Source organism: Coregonus lavaretus (assembly GCF_964263955.1).
Source record: "Coregonus lavaretus genome assembly, chromosome: 5".
In the NCBI taxonomy this organism is placed as follows: domain Eukaryota; kingdom Metazoa; phylum Chordata; class Actinopteri; order Salmoniformes; family Salmonidae; genus Coregonus; species Coregonus lavaretus.
In genome coordinates this window covers 64,880,984-64,903,455 of record NC_139992.1, presented here as the reverse complement: position 1 = coordinate 64,903,455, position 22,472 = coordinate 64,880,984, and the positions used below count along the sequence as shown (strand labels likewise).

Genomic DNA, 22,472 nt, shown 5'->3' with positions numbered 1-22,472 from the left:
TCTCATGGTCTGAGAGTCCTTTAAGGGGCCATTTGGCAAACTCGAAGTAGGCTGTCATGTAACTTTTACTGAGGAGTGGCTTCCGTCTGGCCACTCTACCATAAAGGCCTGATTGGTGGAGTGCTGCAGAGATGGTTTTCCTTCTGGAAGGTTCTCCCATCTCCACAGAGGAACTCTGGAGCTCTGTCAGAGTGACCATCGGGTTCTTGGTCACCTCCATGACCAAGGCCCTTCTCCCCCGATTGCTCAGTTTGGCCGGGTGGCCAGCTCTAGGAAGAGTCTTGATGGTTCCGAACTTCTTCCATTTAAGAATGATGGAGGCCACTGTGTTCTTGGGGACCTTCAATGCTGCAGAAATGTTTTGGTACCCTTCCCCAGATCTGTGCCTCGACACAATCCTGTCTCGGAGCTCTACGGAAAATGTATTCGACCTCATGGGTTGTTTTTTGCTCTGACATGCACTGTCAACTGTGGGACCTTGTATAGACAGGTGTGTGCCTTTCCAAATCATGTCCTATCAATTGAAGTTACCACAGGTGGACTCCAACAAGTTGTAGAAACATCTCAAGGATGATCAATGGAAACAGGATGCACCTGAGCTCAATTTCGAGTCTCATAGCAAAGGGTCTGAATACTTATGTAAATAAGGTATTTCTGTTTTTTATTTGTAATATATTTGCAAACATTTCTAAAAATCTGTTTTCGCTTTGTCATTATGGGGTATTGTGTGTAGATTGATGAGAGGAAAAAATATTTAATCAATTTTAGAATAAGGCTGTAACGTAACAAAACGTGGGAAAAGTCAAGGGGTCTGAATACTTTCTGAATGCACTGTATGTATTGTGGCCCCTTTTCCACTTAAGTGATAATGCCCGAGAAACCGGTTTTTGCAGGATATATAAGCATGGGTGTTGTTCGTCTCGGGCTGGCAAACCGTGCCAATATATCATCCAAACACCGGCTTCGAGGGCATTATCACTTTTATACAATGGGTTTCCAACATATTCAAATAACGATTGACATATTGTCATTAAAAACTTTATTTTTATGAATTTATTCATACTATTTCATCCTTCCACAAGATATAGTCCCAACAAAAATCTAGGGTTGCTACCCAAGCCTGCTGTTCGTTCGTTCTATCGGTTCGGTTGCCAGAGACGCAACCCAGTCATTCAGTTTTTTTGTTCTAAATGTTCCATTGCCATACTGGCTGGCAACGTTCTTATCCCTTGCTTGCTAGCTAGCCAACTACGGCTAACTTACAGTCACATCAAACAGTGTAGCCAGAATAACAACAGTAGTTGCATTTGCATTTGTTTAAGATGTTTTCTAGTGACATTTATTTTGACACATCCATAACAATGAGCAAATAAGGCGTGATTTCACCCGGTAGAGAAAATGTGCTCTCTCATCAGGACACTGTTGTTCAGAGGACCTAGCCAACAACACAGCTAACACAATCACTTCAAACTGAAGCTGGAAAGACTGCAAACTACCTGCACTTTGTTTCATTTGACCTTTTTTCAATTGACATTTCTTTGTATATATCCATAAAAAGAATGCCAGCTGATTCATGATTTAGACTGGCCCGAGAAACGCTGCCTGCCTGTCTGTCTCATCCCGACACGTTCATTACTATGGGACAGCTGGAGATCGAATTTGAATATTGAAACAATGTTGCAAATGTCGGAGAGACAGACAGCAAGGTTTATACAAATCTCTGCTGTTGAAAACTAAATGTTAGTCTAAAAGAAATGTGAGATCATGTCTAGATGCTTTTTATAGTGGAGATCAAGTTTATACATTTCCTGGCTGGGCTGATGAGACAGTGTATTGCGCAGTCAGATGGAACAGAATAAATATACATTTTAACGTCATAGATTCAGCCGGTGGTAATTTGTGGAATTGACACCGGCTGGAATGCGGTTTTAACCAATCAGCATTCAGGATTAGAGCCATCCCATTGTATAAAGTGATGTAGGCTATAAATAGCTGTGCCATTATTCAGATTTATTGTGTGCCCTCATAATTTGCGTGGATGAAATTTGGAGACCCAAGCTATAGGTTTCTGTAAAGCTGAACCTGCCGAGTTGATATATGCGCTTTAGAATGTTTTAATGATATACCCGGGCTTTTCCCCATTTTATTTTACAATTTGTATCATGTTAAATATTAGCCACTATCGGGAGCCACTGTCAGTAATCAAATCAAATCAAATAACATTTCATTTGTCACATGCGCCGAATACAACAGGTGTAGACCTTACAATGAAATGCTTACTTACAAGCCCTTAACCAACAATGCATACGAACATACATTTACAACTGTCACTTTAGTGTGAGTTTTCTTCAAATTGTAGCTTTTTGTGTCTGTATAGTTGTTCCTGAGGGTCGCTAGCATTAGTGGATCATATTAGGCTGATGTTGTGCTATTTTTTGGGACATGTAGCCTATTTTAATCATAATGGAATTCAGACCACGCGTAGAAGGTTAAACCTGGAGCACGGTTCATGACAACTGGACCGTTGTCATACAGTTTCATGATTAGTGAGGATTCGGGTAGATTTATAGGACTATTGATCAACCCCTATTGTACACTTTTTTTCACCTTCCAATATTTAATGGATTGGATTTGAATATGATACATTTCAGGATTAATCAAACCACTGTATTTTTGATTCATCAATATATTGTTTGTGTTATCTCGATGTATTCTAGTCTGTTACCAAAATTCTAATTAAAGGTACACCCTATTTAAAGGGATGGCTTCAGATAAATGTACTGAAAACCCTATCGAATGAAAACTACACAAGTAAATCTGTTGGCCAACAAGTGGGAGGATTTTCAGCAGTTGAATTAAATGTATTCAGAGCGTGCAAGGGAACCACGCCTGCAAAGCCCGTTACGCACCTGCATAAGGAAAATCTGATTTCCAACTACTGAGAAGTGCATATGAAAGGCGTGTGCGTAGGAAAGGCATACATTTCCTAAATTGGAATCAGGCCAATAGTGCAGTACCTTTGACCAGAGCTCTGGAAAAAAGTACTGTAGAACTATACAGTGCCTTGCAAAAGTATTCATCCCCCTTGGCGTTTTTCCTATTTTGTTGCATTACAACCTGTAATTTAAATAGATTTTTTTGGGGATTTCATGTAATGGACATACACAAAATAGTCCAAATTGGTGAAGTGAAATTGTTTCAAAATATTCTAAAAGATAAATTACGGAAAAGTGGTGCGTGCATATGTATTCACCCCCTTTGCTATGAAGCCCCTAAATACGATCTGGTGCAACCAATTACCTTCAGAAGTCACATAATTAGTTAAATAAAGTCCACCTGTGTGCAATCTAAGTGTCACATGATCTGTCACATGATCTCAGTATATATACACCTGTTCTAAAAGGCCCCAGAGTCTGCAACACCACTAAGCAAGCGGCACCATGAAGACCAAGGAGCTCTCCAAACAGGTTAGGGACAAAGTTGTGGAGAAGTGCAGATCAGGGTTGGGTTATTAAAAAATATCCGAAAATTTGAACATCCCACGGAGCACCATTAAATCCATTATTAAAAAATGGAAAGAATATGGCACCACAACAAACCTGCCAAGAGAGGGCCGCCCACCAAAACTCAAGGACCAGGCAAGGAGGGCATTAATCAGAGAGGCAACAAAGAGACCAAAGATAACCCTGAAGGAGCTGAAAAGCTCCACAGCGGAGATTGGAGTATCTGTCCATAGGACCACTTTAAGCCGTACACTCCACAGAGCTGGGCTTTACAGAAGAGTGGGCAGAAAAAAGCCATTGCTTAAAGAAAAAAATAAGCAAACATGTTTGGTGTTCGCCAAAAGGCATGTGGGAGACTCCCCAAACATATGGAAGAAGGTACTCTGGTCAGTTGAGACTAAAATTGAGCTTTTTGGCCATCAAGGAACACGCTATGTCTGGCGCAAACCCAACACCTCTCATCATCCCGAGAACACCATCCCCACAGTGAAGCATTGTGGTGGCAGCATCATGCTGTGGGGATGTTTTTCATCGGCAGGGACTGGGAAACTGGTCAGAATTGAAGGAATGATGGATGGCGCCAAATACAGGGAAATTCTTGAGGGAAACCTGTTTCAGTCTTCCAGAGATTTGAGACTGGGACGGAGGTTCACCTTCCAGCAGGACAATGACCCTAAGCATACTGCTAAAGCAACACTCGAGTGGTTTAAGGGGAAACATTTAAATGTCTTGGAATGACCTAGTCAAAGCCCAGACCTCAATCCAATTGAGAATCTGTGGTATGACTTAAAGATTACTGTACACCAGCGGAACTCACCCAACTTGAAGGAGCTGGAGCAGTTTTGCATTGAAGAATGGGAAAAAATCCCAGTGGCTAGATGTGCCAAGCTTATAGAGATATACCCCAAGAGACTTGCAGCTGTAATTGGTGCAAAATGTGGCTCTACAAAGTATTGACTTTGGGGGGGGGGTGAATAGTTATGCACGCTCAAGTTTGTTTCACAATAAAAATATTTTGCATCTTCAAAGTGGTAGGCATGTTGTGTAAATCAAATGATACAAATTCCCCAAAAATCAATTTTAATTCCAGGTTGTAAGGCAACAAAATTGGAAAAATGCCAAGGGGGGTGAATACTTTCGGGTGGGCAAACTACGGCCAGCAGGTTGGATCCGGACCGCAAGACCATTTAATCTGGGCTGTGGGAGGTTTGAGTATAAAATAAAAATGATTCGGGCAAATGATTATTTGGACCTATATAATGGACCTATACAGTGAGGGAAAAAGTATTTGATCCCCTGCTGATTTTTTACGTTTGCCCACTGACAAAGACATGATCAGTCTATAATTTTAATGGAAGGTTTATTTGAACAGTGAGAGACCGAATAACAACAAAACAATCCAGAAAAACGCATGTAAAAAATGTTATGAATTGATTTGCATTTTAATGAGGGAAATAAGTATTTGACCCCTCTGTAAAACATGACTTAGTACTTCGTGGCAAAACCCTTGTTGGCAATCACAGAGATCAGACGTTTCTTGTAGTTGGCCACCAGGTTTGCACACATCTCAGGAGGGATTTTGCTCCACTCCTCTTTGCAGATCTTCTCCAAGTCATTAAGGTTTCCAGGCTGACGTTTGGCAACTCAAACCTTCAGCTCCCTCCACAGATTTTCTATGGGATTAAGGTCTGGAGACTGGCTAGGCCACTCCAGGACCTTAATGTGCTTCTTCTTGAGCCACTCCTTTGTTGCCTTGGCCGTGTGTTTTGGGTCATTGTCATGCTGGAATACCCATCCATGACCCATTCTCAATGCCCTGGCTGAGGGAAGGAGGTTCTCACCCAAGATTTGACGGTACATGGCCCCGTCCATCGTCCCTTTGATGCGGTGAAGTTGTCCTGTCCCCTTAGCAGAAAAACACCCCCAAAGCATAATGTTTCCACTTCCATGTTTGATGGTGGGGATGGTGTTCTTGGGGTCATAGGCAGCATTCCTCCTCCTCCAAACATAGCAAGTTGAGTTGATGCCAAAGAGCTCGATTTTGGTCTCATCTGACCGCAACACTTTCACCCAGTTCTCCTCTGAATCATTCAGATGTTCATTGGCAAACTTCAGACGGCCCTGTATATGTGCTTTCTTGAGCAGGGGGACCTTGCGGGCGCTGCAGGATTTCAGTCCTTCACGGCGTAGTGTGTTACCAATTGTTTTCTTGGTGACTATGGTCCCAGCTGCCTTGAGATCATTGACTAGAACCTCCCGTGTAGTTCTGGGCTGATTCCTCACCGTTCTCATGTTCATTGCAACTCCACGAGGTGAGATCTTGCATGGAGCCCCAGGCCGAGGGAAATTGACAGGTCTTTTGTGTTTCTTCCATTTGCGAATAATCACACCAACTGTTGTCACCTTCTCACCAAGCTGCTTGGCGATGGTCTTGTAGCCCATTCCAGCCTTGTGTAGGTCTACAATCTTGTCCCTGACATCCTTGGAGAGCTCTTTTGCCTTGGCCATGGTGGAGAGTTTGGAATCTGATTGATTGATTGCTTCTGTGGACAGGTGTCTTTTATACAGGTAACAAACTGAGATTAGGAGCACTCCCTTTAAGAGTGTGCTCCTAATCTCAGCTCGTTACTTGTATAAAAGACACCTGGGAGCCAGAAATCTTTCTGATTGAGAGGGGGTCAAATACTTATTTCCCTCATTAAAATGCAAATCATTTTATAACATTTTTGACATGCGTTTTTCTGGATTTTGTTGTTGTTATTCTGTCTCTAACTGTTCAAATAAACCTACCATTAAAATTATAGACTGATCATTTCTTTGTCAGTGGGCAAACGTACAAAATCAGCAGGGGATCAAATACTTTTTTCCCTCACTGTATATTATCAAATAACTTTTTTCTGGCCCGCAAATTCATTTTGACAAACAAATCAGACACATTTTTTATCTGAGCTGCCTTTGGTTGAATTTCAAAATCCTGATGTGGAAGCCAAAAAGTTTGCCCAACCCTGATATAGGGAATAGGGCGCCATTTGGAATGCACCCTAACAGTGGAGCAGCCCTGACCTGATCATCCTCTGTAATATCCTGGAGGGGCAGACACTCAATGCCGACCGGGCTACACTAGACAGGGAGGCTCATCTATCACAGCCCCAGCACTGTCTCTCTCTCTCTGCTGCCTGCCTGGCTGGCAACAGCCTTCAGAGGATACTGCGAGCATGCTTTTCCAGGAATGACTTAGGGTACTGGGCCTCCCTCTATTCCTCAGAAGACAGACTGAAGAGCATTCTGGAAACCTGGAAAGGGCGCCTTGCCTTCCATGCAAAACACTTAACAAATTAATTTAAATTTTATTGTCACATGCGCTGATTACAACAGGTGTAGACTTGCTTGCCCACGAGCCATTCCCAACGATGCAGAGTTTAAAAATAATAATTCAAATAAAAATAGTAACACAAGAGGAATAAAATACACAAGAATGGAGCTATATACAGGGAGTACCAGTACCAGATCAATGTGCAGGGGTATGAGGTATTTGAGGTAGATATGTACATAAAGGCAGGGTAAAGTGACTAGGCATCCGGATAGATAATAATAAGAGTAAAATAAATAACGGATTATCAGCAGTATATAATGAGTGTAAAAGTGTATGTGTTATGTGTGTGTGTGTGAGTTCATATGTAGTGTATATTAAATAATAAATAATATTAATGTGTGTGGGTTTGTGTGAGAGTGTCAGTGTAGTGTGAGTGAGTGAGTGTGTATATAGTGTGTATATACATTGAGGGTACAAAACATTAAGAACACCTTCCGACTATTGAGATGTACCCCCCCCCCCTTTTGCGTCGGGGCATGGACTCTAAAAGGCGTCAAGCGTTCCACAGAGATGCTGGCCCATGTTGACTCCAATGCTTCCCACTGTTGTGTCAAGTTGGCTGGATGTCCTTTGGGTGGTGGACCATTGTTGATACACACGGGAAACTGTTGAGCGTGAAAAACCCAGCAGCATTGCAGTTCTTGACACACTCAAACTGGTGCGCCTGGCACCTACTACCATACCCCGTTCAAAGGCACTTAAATATTTTGTCTTGCCCATTCACCCTCTGAATGGCACACATACACAATCCATGTCTCAATTGTCTGAAGGCTTAAAAATCCTTCTTTAATATGTCTCCTACCCTTCATCTACACTGACTGAAGTGGATTTAACAAGTGACATCAATAAGGGATCATAGCTTTCACCTGGATTCACCTGGTCAGTCTGTCATTGAAAGAGCAGGTGTTCCTAATGTTTTGTACACTCAGTGTATAGTCTTGTGAGTGTGCATAGAGTCAGTGCAAGATAGGGTCAGTGCAGATAGTTCAGGTAACCATTTAATTAAACTATTTAGCAGTCTTATGGCTATTTAGAGGTCTTATGGCTTGTGGGTAGAAGCTGTCTCGGAGCCTGTTTGTCTGAGAGCCGATGCTCCAGTACTGTTTGCTGGATGGTAGCAGAGTGAACAGTCTGTGGCTTGGGAGGCTGGAGAATTTGGAAATTTCTCCTTCCTCTGACACCGCCTAATATAGAGGTCCTGGATGGCAGGGAGCTCGGCCCCAGTGATGTACTGGGCTGTCCGCACCACCATCTATAGCACTTTGCAGTCGAGGGTGGTGCATTTGCCATACCAAGCGCTGATGCAGCCAGTCAAGATGCTCTCGATAGTGCAGCTGTAGAACTTTTTGAGGATCCTGGCTGTAGAACTAGATATCGCCGAGGCACTGCTTAAGTTTAATCACATTACTTGGCTCAGGCGGCCAGATGGATACTGAGCTGCCAATCTCTTGCCAATCGTATTGCTTCGCTAGGCTGTGGTGACAGCATTGTTCGAGCCTCCCATGACATCTCCAACCCGTGTCATAAACAACGTCTCGCATAAATATGTGAACACAAGTTCAGAAAAGCACCAGTCGAACATCTTGAAAGATACTTAGTACAGCGCTTTCCAATGAATAAAAAATCAGAGAGAGTGTGGCGGAATGCAGTTGAACATAGGCTAATGCATTGTTTGGCACGTCAAGAGCAGCATCAAAACTCAATGGAATACGAATGCAAAGAACAGTAGAGTGAAGACATGAGACTCAGTGAGACCATGAGGAGAAGCAACGTGAGCCAGAGTAGAGTAAAATATAGCAAGATACAGTACAGGTTGCTTCCCTTTCAAACCAATTTGTTCCATATAATCTAGTTACAGAGCTCATGGCATACAGTACAGTACAGAGGAGAAATGACCCTAGCCTGAAGAACATACAGTAATGAGGAAATGACTGTGGAATGAAAAATCTGGAGGATATTCCTATAAGACATAATGATAGGTCTTATGGTGCCTTGCATGCATAGTATTGGCATAGGAGGCTACACTAGCCAATATAGGCAAATATTATGTATTCTATGTATGTAAGCAGGGGAATAACAGTCATGTGGTGAATGCAAAACGACAAAAACAGTCTATTTTCAGAATCCACATATATATGTGGGTATAATTTCCTTTAAAATTAAAGTAAAAAAACATAGTTACAATAAACTATGTCTAAACAACTCAAAATGTTAAATGCCACTTTCAATTTTGAGTTTATATCCAATCTAATGAACCATTTCATGTATTAGTGCCTTGAATTTGTCCTCTGGTGTGACATTACAATTCATGTTCATTTAAAGGTTTAATGATTCCAAAATAAACAATACAATTATGTTTACTCATTATTTAGTTACTTCTGTCTATAAATCAGTAATCATATTCTTGCATTTCAAATGAAAAACACATACTTTCCTTGTACAGTTGAAGTCGGAAGTTTATATATACTTTAGCCAAATACATTTAAACTCAACTTTTCACAATTCCTGACATTTAATCCTAGTAAAAATTCCCTGTCTTAGGTCAGTTAGGATCACCACTTTATTTTAAGAATGTGAAATGTCAGAATAATAGCAGAGAGAATGATTTATTTCAGCTTCCATTTCTTTCATCACATTCCCAGTGTGTCAGAGGTTTACATACACTCAATTAGTATTTGGTAGCATTGCCTTTCAATTGTTTAACTTGGGTCAAACATTTCAGGGAGCCTTCCACAAGCTTCCCACAATAAGTTGGCTGAATCTTGGCCCATTCCTACTGACAGAGCTGGTGTAACTGAGTCAGGTTTGTAGGCCTCCTTGCTCGCACATGCTTTTTCAGTTCTGCCCACAAATTTTCTATAGGATTGAGGTCAGGGCTTTGTGATGGCCACTCCAATACCTTGACTCTGTTGTCCTTGAGCCATTTTACCACAATTTTGGAAGTATGCTTGGGGTCATTGTCCATTTGGAAGACCCATTTGCGACCAAGCTTTAACTTCCTGACTGATGTCTTGAGATGTTGCTTCAATATATCCACATAATTTCCCTTCCTCATGATGCCATCTTTTTTGTGAAGTGCACCAGTCCCTCCTGCAGCAAAGCACCCCCACAGCATGATGCTGCCACCCCCGTGCTTCACGGTTGGGATGGTGTTCTTCGGCTTGCAAGCAACCCCCTTTTTCCTCCAAACATAACGATGGTTATTATGGCCAAACAGTTCTATTTTTGTTTAATCAGACCAGAGGACATTTCTCCAAAAAGTACGATCTTTGTCCCCATGTGCAGTTGCAAACCGTAGTCTGGCTTTTTTATGGCGGTTTTGGAGCAGTGGCTTCTTCCTTGCTGAGCGGCCTTTCAGGTTATGTCGATATAGGACTCGTTTTACTGTGGATATAGATACTTTTGTACCTGTTTCCTCCAGCATCTTCACAAGGTCCTTTGCTGTTGTTCTGGGACTGATTTGCACTATTCGCACCAAAGTACGTTCATCTCTAGGAGACAGAACGCGTCTCCTTCCAGAGCGGTATAACGGCTGCGTGGTCCCATGGTGTTTATACTTGCGTACTATTGTTTGTACAGATGAACGTGTTACCTTCAGGCGTTTGGAAATTGCTCCCAAGGATGAACCAGACTTGTGGAGGTCTACAATTTTTTTTCTGAGGTCTTGGCTGATTTCTTTTGATTTTCCCATGATGTCAAGCAAAGAGGCACTGAGTTTGAAGGTAGGCCTTGAAATACATCCACAGGTACACCTCCAATTGACTCAAATGATGTCAATTAGCCTATCAGAAGCTTCTAAAGCCATGACATCATTTTCTGGAATTTTCCAAGCTGTTTAAAGGCACAATCAACTTAGTGTATGTAAAGTTCTGAATTGTAAGTGAAATAATCTGTCTGTAAACAATTGTTGGAAAAATTACTTGTGTCATGCACAAAGTAGATGTCCTAAACGACTTGCCAAAACTATAGTTTGTTAACAAGAAATTTGTGTAGTGGTTGAAAAACTAGTTTTAATGACTCCAAACTAAGTGTATGTAAACTTCCGACTTCAACTGTATAATGATGATAAGTAAGTGTCTCGCTATAACATTTTCGGTAAGATCGAAGTCATTTCACTAAACCTACATAAAAAGCAATTATGTTACTTGTGTATTATTATAATGTTACCTGCCTCTTGCTTAACAATTTGTAAAACTTTGTTTCCTTTCATTTATTGGTGTCACCACATAGGACATTATGTCACGCCGATGGACAATACACAACAGGTTGTCAAATTTTACTGTTAAAACATAATTAATTACACTTTCAGAAGTTTCTGAACACTGTAAAAATGCGTCTAAACGTCAGTTCTAAACATCAGCAACGGATCCTCATTAAAGGATTTAAAGTGTACTCATTTCAATTACAGGGACTCTCCTGTATTATTATTTTTCATCACTACCTCCCCGAATCGGAAGTGGATAATTTGCGTGCCTGCTACCTTCCTTGTATGTGGTAGCCGTTTATCAGACTCCCTCTCCGGGAATCAAACCCAGATTCTCCATTACCCGTGGTCACCATGGTAGGCACAGAAACTACCATCGAAAGTTGATAGGGCAGACATTTGAATGAGACACCAGTGCCACAAAGGGTCATCAAAAGCAGTCTGAGCACCTGTATGGGTTTTGGGTCTGACAAATGTACACTACCGGTCAAAAGTTTTAGAACACCTACTCATTCAAGGGTTTTTCTTTATTTTTACTATTTTCTACATTGTAGAATAATAGTGAAGAAATCAAAACTATGAAATAACAAATACGGAATCATGTAGTAACCAAAAAAGTGCTAAACAAATCAAAATATATTTTATATCTGAGATTCTTCAAATAGACATCCTTTGCCTTGATGACAGCTTTGCACACTCTTGGCATTCTCTCAACCAGTTTCACCTGGAATGCTTTTCCAACAGTCTTGAAGGAATGCTGAGCACTTGTTGGCTACTTTTCCTTCACTCTGTGGTCTGACACATCCCAAACCATCTCAATTTGGTTGAGGTTGGGGGATTGTGGAGGCCAGGTCATCTGATGCAGCACTCCATCACTCTCCTTCTTGGTAAAACAGCCCTTACACAGCCTGGAGGTGTGTTGGGTCATTGTCCTGTTGAAAAACAAATGATATAAGCCCAAACCGGATGGGATGGCGTATCGCTGCAGAACGCTGTGGTAGCCATGCTGGTTAAGTGTGCCTTGAATTCTAAATAAATCACAGACAGTGTCACCAGCAAAGCACAGCCACACCATAACACCTCCTCCTCCGTGCTTTACGGTGGGAAATACACATGCGGAGATCATCCGTTCACCCACACCACGTCTCACAAAGACACAGCGGTTGGAACCAAATATCTCAAATTTGGACTCCAGACCAAAGGACACATTTCCACCAGTCTAATGTCCATTGCTCGTGTTTTTTGGCCCAAGCAAGTCTCTTCTTCTTATTGGTGTCCTTTAGTAGTGGTTTCTTTGCAGCAATTTGACCATGAAGGCCTGATTCACACAGTCAACTCTGAACAGTTGATGTTGAGATGTGTCTGTTACTTGAACTCTGTGAAGCATTTATTTGGGTTGCAATTTCTGAGGCTGGTAACTCTAATGAACGTATCCTCTGCAGCAGAGGTAACTCTGGGTCTTCCATTCCTGTGGCGGTCCTCATGAGAGCCAGTTTCATCATTGCGCTTGATTCTTTTTGCGACTGCACTTGAAGAAACTTTCAAAGTTCTTGAAATTTTCCGGATTGACTGACCTTCATGTGTTAAAGTAATGATGGACTGTCGTTTCTCTTTGCTTATTTGAGCTGTTCTTGCCATAATATGGACTTGGTCTTTTACCAAATAGGGCTATCTTCTGTATACTTGTCACAACAAAACTGATTGGCTCAAACGCATTCAGAAGGAAAGAAATTCCACAAATTAACTTTTAAGAAGGCACACCTGTTAATTTAAATGCATTCCAGGTGACTACCTCATGAAGCTGGTTGAGGGAATGCCAAGAGTGTGCAAAGCTGTCATCAAGGCAAAGGGTGGCTATTTGTCACGAATTCCGCCGAGACTGCTCCTCCTCCTTGTTCGGGCAGGCTTCGGCGTTCGTCGTCCCCGGAGTACTAGCTACTACCGCTTGATGTTCTCTATGTTTGTTTGGTTTTGTCTGTTGGTGCACCTGTTTCGTTTTATGTATTGATTATCTCACCTATAAGTTTCCTTTGGTTTTGTTTGCAGTTGTGTGTTGTTGTCCGCCTGTCCGTTGGTGATTTGTTATGGCTCTCTTGTATTTAGTGTATTGACGCACTGTATGCGTAATTGCTCGCCTCCGTTGTTTTGAGGCCCGTTATTTTGTATTGTCATGTTTGACAAGTAAAGTCGGTTTGACTAAGCTTCTGTGTCCTGCGCCTGACTCCAACACCACATCCACATCAGCTCGTGACAGAACAACACACCCTACTATGGAGTCAGCAGGAGCAGCGGCGGCGACCGAGTCGCTGGAGGATCGGGTCAGCTGCCAGGACGCCAGGATCCAGCAACTCGGCTCCGCCATGCAGGAGGTGATGAACACCCAGCCCCCATACCAGCTCCGAAGTCCAGTGGGATTCGGCTCTCGCTCCCGAGGGCGTATGATGGCACCGCAGCCGGGTGTCAGGGGTTCCTCCTCCAGGTGGAACTCTACCCCCCCACCATCCACCCGGCGCCCTCGGGATACGAGAGCGTTTCCGCCCTCATCTCCTGTCTCACCGGCAAGGCGTTGGAGTGGGCCAACGCCGAATGGAGGGGAATAGACGCCGCCACCATCAGCTACGCGGAGTTCTCCCGCCGCTTCAGGGCAGTTTTCGATCACCCTCCTGAGGGTAAAGCGGCGGGGGAGCGTCTGTTCCACCTCCGACAGGGGAAGAGGAGCGCACAGGAGTTCGACCTGGACTTCCGGACTCTAGCGGCAGATGCGGGGTGGAATGAGAGGGCCCTCATCGACCACTATTGGTGTAGCCTGCGTGAGGACGTTCGTCGAGAGCTGGCCTGCAGGGACACCAATCTGTCCTTCGACCAGCTGGTGGACATGTCCATCCGTCTGGATACCCTGCTGGCCACCCGCGGACGTCCCGAGTTGGGGCCGTCCATTCCATCCCCCAGCACCTCAGAGCCGAGCCCTATGGAGCTCGGGGGTGCTGGCGCTAGAGAGAGGAGGAGAGAGAACCCGAGGGGGGCCGTCCCCTGCACCAACTGTGGCCGCGGCTAGGTGCTGGGGAGGGTCTCCAGGGAGTCGGGGCAACAGGTCGCGCACTGGGGAGCCATTTCAGGTGAGTAGGCGCCCCACTCACCCAGAGCTCTCTGTTGTTCACTTGTGTATACCTGTGGTATTTCCTCAGGTTGCATCTCATTCCCAGCATAAGGCGCTAGTCGATTCAGGCACAGCTGGGAATTTTATTGATCTGAAATTTTGCACTAAGTTAGGGATTCCCCTCCTGCCCGTTGATGCACCCTTCCCTGTCCATGCCCTAGATAGCCACCCGTTGGGATCTGGGTTGATTAGGGAGGTCACAGCGCCACTAAAGATGAAGACGCAGGGGGGTCATGAGGAGATCATTCAGTTGTACCTGATTGACTCTCCTGCGTATCCCGTGGTGCTGGGGCTTCCTTGGTTAATCACCCATGACCCCACCATTTCGTGGGCTCTCAAGGAATGGTCTGACCAGTGTGTTGGGCGATGTTTAGGTGTTTCCGTTGGGGCGACCACGGTGGAGAGTCCGAACCAAGTGCCCGCAATGCACATTCCCCCCGAGTATGAGGATTTGGCACTTGTGTTCAGCAAGACGAGGGCGACGCGATTGCCACCTCATAGACAGGGAGATTGCGCGATAACCCTCCAGACAGGTGCGGCACTCCCGCGGAGCCATGTGTATCCTCTGTCTCAAGAGGAGACGGCGGCTATGGAGACATACATAGCTGAGTCCCTGAGACAAGGATACATACGGTCCTCCACTTCCCCTGCGTCCTCGAGTTTCTTTTTTGTGAAGAAGAAGGATGGAGGGTTGCGCCCGTGTATTAATTACCGTAGTCTCAATCAGATCACTGTCAGTTACCCTCTTCCTCTGATTGCGAGTATGACTGAATCATTACGCGGAGCGCGTTTCTTCACAAAACTGGATCTCAGGAGCGCCTATAACTTGGTGCGCATTAGGGAGGGAGATGAATGGAAGACGGCATTTAGTACCACTTCAGGTCATTATGAGTATCTCGTCATGCCATACGGGTTAATGAATGCTCCTTCAGTCTTCCAATCATTTGTGGACGAGATCTTCCTGGGCAGTGTGTGGTAGTGTACATTGACGACATCCTAGTGTACACTTCTACACGAGCCGAGCATGTAGCCCTGGTGCGCCGAGTGTTGGGTAGGCTGTTGGAGCATGACTTTTATGTCAAGGCAGAGAAATGTCTGTTTTTCCAGGAGTCTATCTCCTTCTTGGGTCATCGGTTGTCCGCGTCAGGGGTAAAAGATGGAGATTGACCGTGTGTCAGCCGTGCGTAACTGGCAAACCCCAACCACTGTTAAAGAGGTGCAGCAGTTTTTGGGTTTTGCCAATTACTACCGGAGGTTTATCCGGGGTTTTGGACAGGTAGCAGCTCCCATTACTTCCCTGCTGAAGGGTGGCCCGGTGCGTTTGCAGTGGTCGGCTGAGGTTGACAGGGCGTTTGGTAGACTGAAGGACCTGTTCACTTCGGCTCCGGTGCTGGCGCACCCAGACCCCGCTTTAGCGTTCCAGGTAGAGGTGGACGCGTCAGAGGCCGGTATTGGGGCAGTACTATCGCAACGCTCCGGCACGCCTCCTAAGCTCCGTCCATGCACTTTTTATTCTAAAAAGCTCAGCCCGGCAGAACGTAATTATGACGTAGGGGACAGGGAGCTGTTAGCCGTGGTTCAGGCCCTAAAGGTGTGGAGGCATTGGCTTGAGGGGGCTCAACACCCTTTTCTCATTCTGACTGACCATCGTAACCTGGAGTACATCCGGGCAGCTAGGAGATTGAACCCTCGTCAGGCTAGGTGGAACATGTTTCTGACCCGGTTCGTTTTTAAGATCACTTACATCCCAGGGTCCCAGAACGGTAAGGCAGACGCCCTGTCCCGGCGGTATGACACAGAGGAGAGGTCCATTGAGCCCACTCCCATACTGCCGGAGTCTTGTCTGGTGGCACCGGTGGTATGGGAGGTCGATGCGGAAATTGAGCGGGCGTTACGCACCGACCCTACTCCCCCAGAGTGTCCAGTGGGTCGGACGTACGTGCTGCTCGAGGTCCGTGATCGTCTTATTTATTGGGCTCATACGTCACCCTCCTCTGGACATCCAGGTATTGGCCGGACAGTGCACTGCCTTAGTGTTAAGTACTGGTGGCCAACATTGGCTAGGGACGTGAGGGTTTATGTCTCCTCCTGCTCGGTGTGCGCTCAGTGTAAGGCGCCTAGACACCTGACCAGGGGGAAGTTACAACCCCTGCCCGTTCCACAACGGCCGTGGTCTCACCTCTCGGTGGACTTTGTTACGGACCTTCCCCCCTCTCAGGGGAATACCACTATTCTGGTCGTTGTGGATCGGTTCTCTAAGGCCTGTCGTCTCATCCCAATGCCGGGTCTCCCTACTGCCCTACAGACTGCTGAGGCCCTATTTACCCATGTGTTCCGGCACTATGGGGTCCCCGAGGATATTGTGTCTGATCGGGGTCCCCAGTTCACTTCCAGAGTTTGGGGAGCGTTCATGGAACGGTTGGGGGTCTCGGTAAGCCTAACCTCGGGGTACCACCCAGAGAGTAATGGGCAGGTGGAACGTGTCAACCAGGATGTGGGTAGGTTTTTGAGGTCCTATTGCCGGGACCGGCCGGAGGAGTGGTCGAGGTTCATCCCCTGGGCAGAGATGGCCCAGAACTCTCTCCGCCACTCCTCCACCAACTTAACACCTTTCCAGTGTGTTTTAGGTTATCAGCCGGTCCTGGCACCGTGGCACGAGAGCCAGATCGAGGCCCCTGCGGTGGACGAGTGGATTCGGCGCTCGGAGGAGACGTGGGACGCTGCCCATGTCCATCTGCAGCGTGCCATCCGTCAACAAAAGGCGAGCGCCGATCGCCACCGCAGTGAGGGACCGGTGTACGCACCGGGAGATCGAGTCTGGCTCTCGACTCGAAACCTGCCCCTCCGCCTGCCCTGCCGGAAGCTGGGTCGGCGGTTTGTGGGGCCCTTCAAAGTCCTGAGAAGATTGAACGAGGTGTGTTACAGGTTACAACTGCCAATTGAGTATAAAAATATTAACCCCTCGTTCCATGTGTCTCTTCTCAGGCCGGTGGTAGCTGGCCCACTCCAAGAAGATGAGATAGGAGAGACCCCTCCGCCCCCTTTGGACATCGAGGGGGCCCCGGCGTACAGGGTCCGGACCATCTTGGACTCAAGGCGCCGGAGGAGTGGTCTCCAGTATCTCGTGGAGTGGGAGGGGTACGGTCCGGAGGAACGGTGCTGGGTGCCCAGGAGGGACATACTCGATCCATCCCTCCTGACTGAGTTTCACCGTGGGCATCCCACGCGCCCGGGTCCGCGTCCTCCTGGCCGTCCCCGAGGCCGGGGTCGGGTACTGTCACGGTTTCGGCCGAGGCTGCTCCTCCTCCTGGTTCGGGCAGGCTTCGGCGTTCGCCGTCCCCGGAGTACTAGCTGCTACCGCTCTATGTTTCTGTATTTGATTGCTTTTGTCTTTCTGTCACACCTGTGTCTGTTTGGGTGTTGATTACGTGTCTTATAAGTTCCTTGTTTTGCTCTAGGGTAATTGTGTGTTGTTATTTTGTTGCCACTTTGTCGATGCTACGTGTTTGTATTCCGTTTTGTTTCATGTTTAGTGTTTTACGCGTGTGCGTAATTTTTCCTCGCCACTTCGTGTATTTTCGAGGTCGGGGTTTTCTAATCGTGTGTTTTAGACGATTAAAGTCTTGTTGGACTAAACCTCTGTTTCCTGCGCTTGACTCCTCCACCACATCCACGTCGGTTTAGTGACAAAAGTAAAGTCGGTTTGACTAAGCTTCTGTGTCCTGCGCCTGACTCCAACACCACATCCACATCAGCTCGTGACACTATTTGAAGAAAATAAAATATATTCTGATTTGTTTATCACTTTTTTGGTTACTACGTGATTCACAGTTTCACTGTAATGACCATGTGCACTAAGACTTTCATGGCTTCATATTTGGGACAAGAATATGGCAGGATCAACCAGGTAGAGCAGGGGGGAACAGTCTCCAAAAGAGGCACGGCTGACGGGGGCATCCCAGGGCCAATCAGTCAGGAGGAGTGAAACTGTTAGGACAGACATACAGTTGAAGTCGGAAGTTTACATACACTTAGGTTGGAGTCATTAAAACTCGTTTTTCAACAACTCCACAAATTTCTTGTTAACAAACTATAGTTTTGGCAAGTCGGTTAGGACATCTACTTTGTGCATGACACAAGTAATTTTTCCAACAATTGTTTACATTTACATTTTTAGTCTTTTAGCAGACGCTCTTATCCAGAGCGACTTACAGTTAGTGAGTGCATACATTTTTCATACTGGCCCCCTGTTGGAATCGAACCCACAATCCTGGCATTGCAAGCGCCATGCTCTACCAATTGAGCTACAGGAGGACAGATTATTTCACTTATAATTCACTGTATCACAATTCCAGTGGGTCAGAAGTTTACATACACTAAGTTGACTGTGCCTTTAAACAGCTTGGAAAATTCCAGAAAATGATGTCATGCCTTTAGAAGCTTCTGATAGGCTAATTGACATCATTTGAGTCAATTGGAGGTGTACCTGTGGATGTATTTCAAGGCCTACCTTCAAACTCAGTGCCTCTTTGCTTGACATCATGGGAAAATCAAAAGAAATCAGCCAAAAATTGTAGACCTCCACAAGTCTGGTTCATCCTTGGGAGCAATTTCCAAATGCCTGAAGGTAACACGTTCATCTGTACAAACAATAGTACGCAAGTATAAACACCATGGGACCACGCAGCCGTCATACCGCTCTGGAATAAAAAAGCCAGACTACGGTTTGCAACTGCACATGGGGACAAAGATCGTACTTTTTGGAGAAATGTCCTCTGGTCTGATGAAACAAAAATAGAACTGTTTGGCCATAATGACCATCGTTATGTTTGGAGGAAAAAGGGGGTTGCTTGCAAGCTGAAGAACACCATCCCAACCGTGAAGCACGGGGGTGGCAGCATCATGCTGTGGGGGTGCTTTGCTGCAGGAGGGACTGGTGCACTTCACAAAATAGATGGCATCATGAGGAAGGGAAATTATGTGGATATATTGAAGCAACATCTCAAGACATCAGTCAGGAAGTTAAAGCTTGGTCGCAAATGGGTCTCCATCAAACTCAGCTTAAGTATTTGAAATGATTTCAAATAGTATTTGAACCCAGGTCTGCATTCCCAGTCCAGTCCATATGTATTCCCACCCGCTGAGAGACAACAGATTAAAAAGGAAATGGAAGCGTGGTAGCGTACCTGGTGATATGATATAGAAGAAGTCTTTGAAGCCGTCCATCCACACCTCGGCCAATCGCCTGTTGTTCTTGTTGATGACTTGCCCCGTGCCCCCAGGGAAGCTGTAAGGGGTGGCCTTCCGGAACACGTGACCCACATGGGAACAAGTAATAATCTCCAGCGAGCCGCCACACTGCCAGATCTGCACACACAACAGCAAGAGATCACACACACACACATTCACAACATGCACACACAAACAAACATGCATGCATGCACGCACGCACACACACACATGCCACTATCATTGTCATAATAACCAAGCAGAGCTTAGCCCTCTATTCTCAATCACTCACCCTGAAAGACATCTCCAAGTTCTCTCCGCCCCAAATGTCCATCCCTGGATCGTATGTTCCTATTTCTTCAAAATATGTCCGGTCAATAGAGAACAGCCCTCCAGCCATAGTAGGGGTTCTGCAGGAAAACAATAATGAGTATGGATAAAGAAACACATCTTACAAGAGACACGTATCTTACAGTGAAAAACATGTCAGCTCGCAAATATATAATAATATCTATGGCATACAGTAATATTGCTCAATTTCTGGGGGGAGGAACTATGCTTTGATTAGCAAGGCATGATTAATCACCTAGCTGCACAATTGTTTTTATTTTTTCATCAAACGAATAGGCACTTTGGAAACTACTCTTTCACACAAAAAAGCCTGACCTAGACTGTCCCATTTAAAAAACATGGATGCCATAGAACTGACTGTCTCAGTGCAAAATGACTCTCGTTGTTTGAGCCACTCTCTGCCGTTTTCATTCCGCTAAAGAAAAGCAAACAGACACAGCTAGGTCTTGGATATAATCATATTATTTTATGATAATAGTTATCAGATTTATGAAGCATTGAGTGACACCATCATAATACCATGTTGTTGCTCTGTCCAATATAATATGATTGATGGAGGACTTTGCAGCACCAGCTCCATTAAATCCTTCTTTAGTATTTTCATATTTGAAAATGAAACTAGTTACAACATGAAACTACAAATACAACTGCTGTATCAAATAATAAAACTAAAACAAATAAAGACAGAAATGCAATCTATTTCTATGTCCAAATGAAAACTGCAGCTTTGATGGCTATCAGAGGAAAAGGCTTCTAAAGAAATCCACATCAATGATGTCAGCTCTGCAGCTTCCAGCACTTCAAACAACCCATTCTCATCTGAAATGACAACGCTAGAGCTAACATTTGTTTTGTCTTATGAGACTGTCTTTTAAATAAACTGTTCTTTAATGTTACTGTCCTCTCATTGCTGACTCTGACTCACCAGCCCCTGGCTTGACAGTACTGCACTGTGATAACAAAGTATGCATCCCAAATGGTACCCTATTCCCTTTATAATCCACTACTTTTACAAAAGTAGTGCACTTAAGTGAATAGGGTGCCATTTGGGACGTAGACAAAGTATTTCAGTACAAAGAAACTAATTTCAACACAGGCACAGATAAAGGTATGTATCTTGTGTGTACCTGAGTGGGAGTGTCCTGTCCCCTTTACGCCTGTCCATCTCTCTCTGAGGCACGGGGTACCAACGGAAATTCAGCTTCCAGTTAAATCCTCCGTAGGTCATGTCTGAGCCTGCCATGTATTCAAACGTCTCGTCGCTGATCACATCAATTATAGGACACACCACAGATCTCCTAAACAACCATGGAGAGGAATATAATGCAACCATGGAGAAATCAGAAGCGTTCGTTTTTGTCACGCCCTGGCTCTGGGGACTCTTAAATGTTGAGCCAGGGTGTGGATTTTCTATGTTTAGTTTTCTTTGTTTTTGGTTCTAGATCGTTTAGATCTATGTTGGCCAGGGTGGTTCCCAATCAGAGACAGCTGTAGCTCGTTGTCTCTGATTGGGGCCCATACTTATGCAGCCTTGTGGCATGTTAGGTTGTGGGATCTTGTTCCGTAGAGGTTTGTGTTGTAACCTAGGACTTCACGTATCGTTTGTTTGTTGTTTTGGTTCGTGTTGTGTACACTAATAAAGAATGTATGCTTATCACGCTGCGCCTTGGTCCGTGTCTTCAGTCAACGAGCGTGACAGAAGATCCCACCACCAGAGGACCAAGCAGCGTGCCCAGGAGGAGAAGAGGGCGATGGCTCAGGTGGGCGAATGGTGGTCATGGGAGGACATATTCGCGGGCAGAGGGCCATGGGCAAAAGTAAATGCCCAGGCAGGAGAGGAGAAACGGCGCCAACCGTGCCGACGACGGACACGCGAGAGGCAACCCCAATACATTTTTTGGGGGGGCACACGGCGTGGACGACGGGGCTACTGGAGGCAGCTACAGGGCGAATCGGCGGACTAGGAGAGGAGGCCACCAGGTTACGGGGGCTATTGGTCACGAGGGAGAAGGAGAGTGTAGAGGCACGGCGAGAGGAATTGGTTAGGCAGCAGAGGGAGCGGAGGTTTATGAGGAAACCCAGTCCCGCTCCTCGCACCAAGCAAGTGGTGTGTGTCACCAGCCCAGTCCGGCCTGTTCCTGCCCCTCGCACCAAGCCTGTGGTGTGCGTCGCCAGCCCGGTCCGGCCTGTTCCTGCCCCTCGCACCAAGCCAGTGGTGCGCGTCGCCAGCCCGGTCCGGCCTGTTCCTGCCCCTCGCACCAAGCCTGTGGTGCGCGTCGCCAGCCCGGTCCGGCCCGTTCCTGCTCCCCGCACCAAGCCTGTGGTGCGCGTCGCCAGCCCGGTCCGGCCCGTTCCTGCTCCCCGCACCAAGCCTGTGGTGCGCGTCGCCAGCCCGGTCCGGCCTGTTCCTGCTCCCCGCACCAAGCCAGTGGTGCGCGTCGCCAGCCCGGTCCGGCCTGTTCCTGCTCCCCGCACCTAGCCTGTGGTGCGCGTCGCCAGCCCGGCCCGGCCTGTTCCTGCTCCCCGCACCAAGCCTGTGGTGCGCGTCGCCAGCCCGGTCCGGCCTGTTCCTGCTCCCCGCACCAAGCCTGTGGTGCGCGTCGCCAGCCCGGTCCGGCCTGTTCCTGCTCCCCGCACCAAGCCAGTGGTGCGCGT

General features: G+C 46.1%; 1 protein-coding gene across 2 annotated transcripts in view; it reads right to left on the bottom strand.

Annotated features, from left to right (window-relative positions):
- Nucleotides 1-22,472, bottom strand: part of LOC311129800 (polypeptide N-acetylgalactosaminyltransferase 13-like) — a gene marked incomplete at both ends in the record, with an annotated part of 76,922 nt that overhangs the window by 12,552 nt on the left and 41,898 nt on the right. For both annotated transcript variants that reach the window (XM_084162253.1, XM_084162254.1), the window contains 3 exons: nucleotides 19,424-19,604; nucleotides 19,759-19,876; nucleotides 20,945-21,115. In XM_084162253.1, coding sequence (XP_084018379.1) covers nucleotides 19,424-19,604; nucleotides 19,759-19,876; nucleotides 20,945-21,115 — 470 coding nt within the window. The remainder of the gene's footprint in view (nucleotides 1-19,423; nucleotides 19,605-19,758; nucleotides 19,877-20,944; nucleotides 21,116-22,472) is intronic.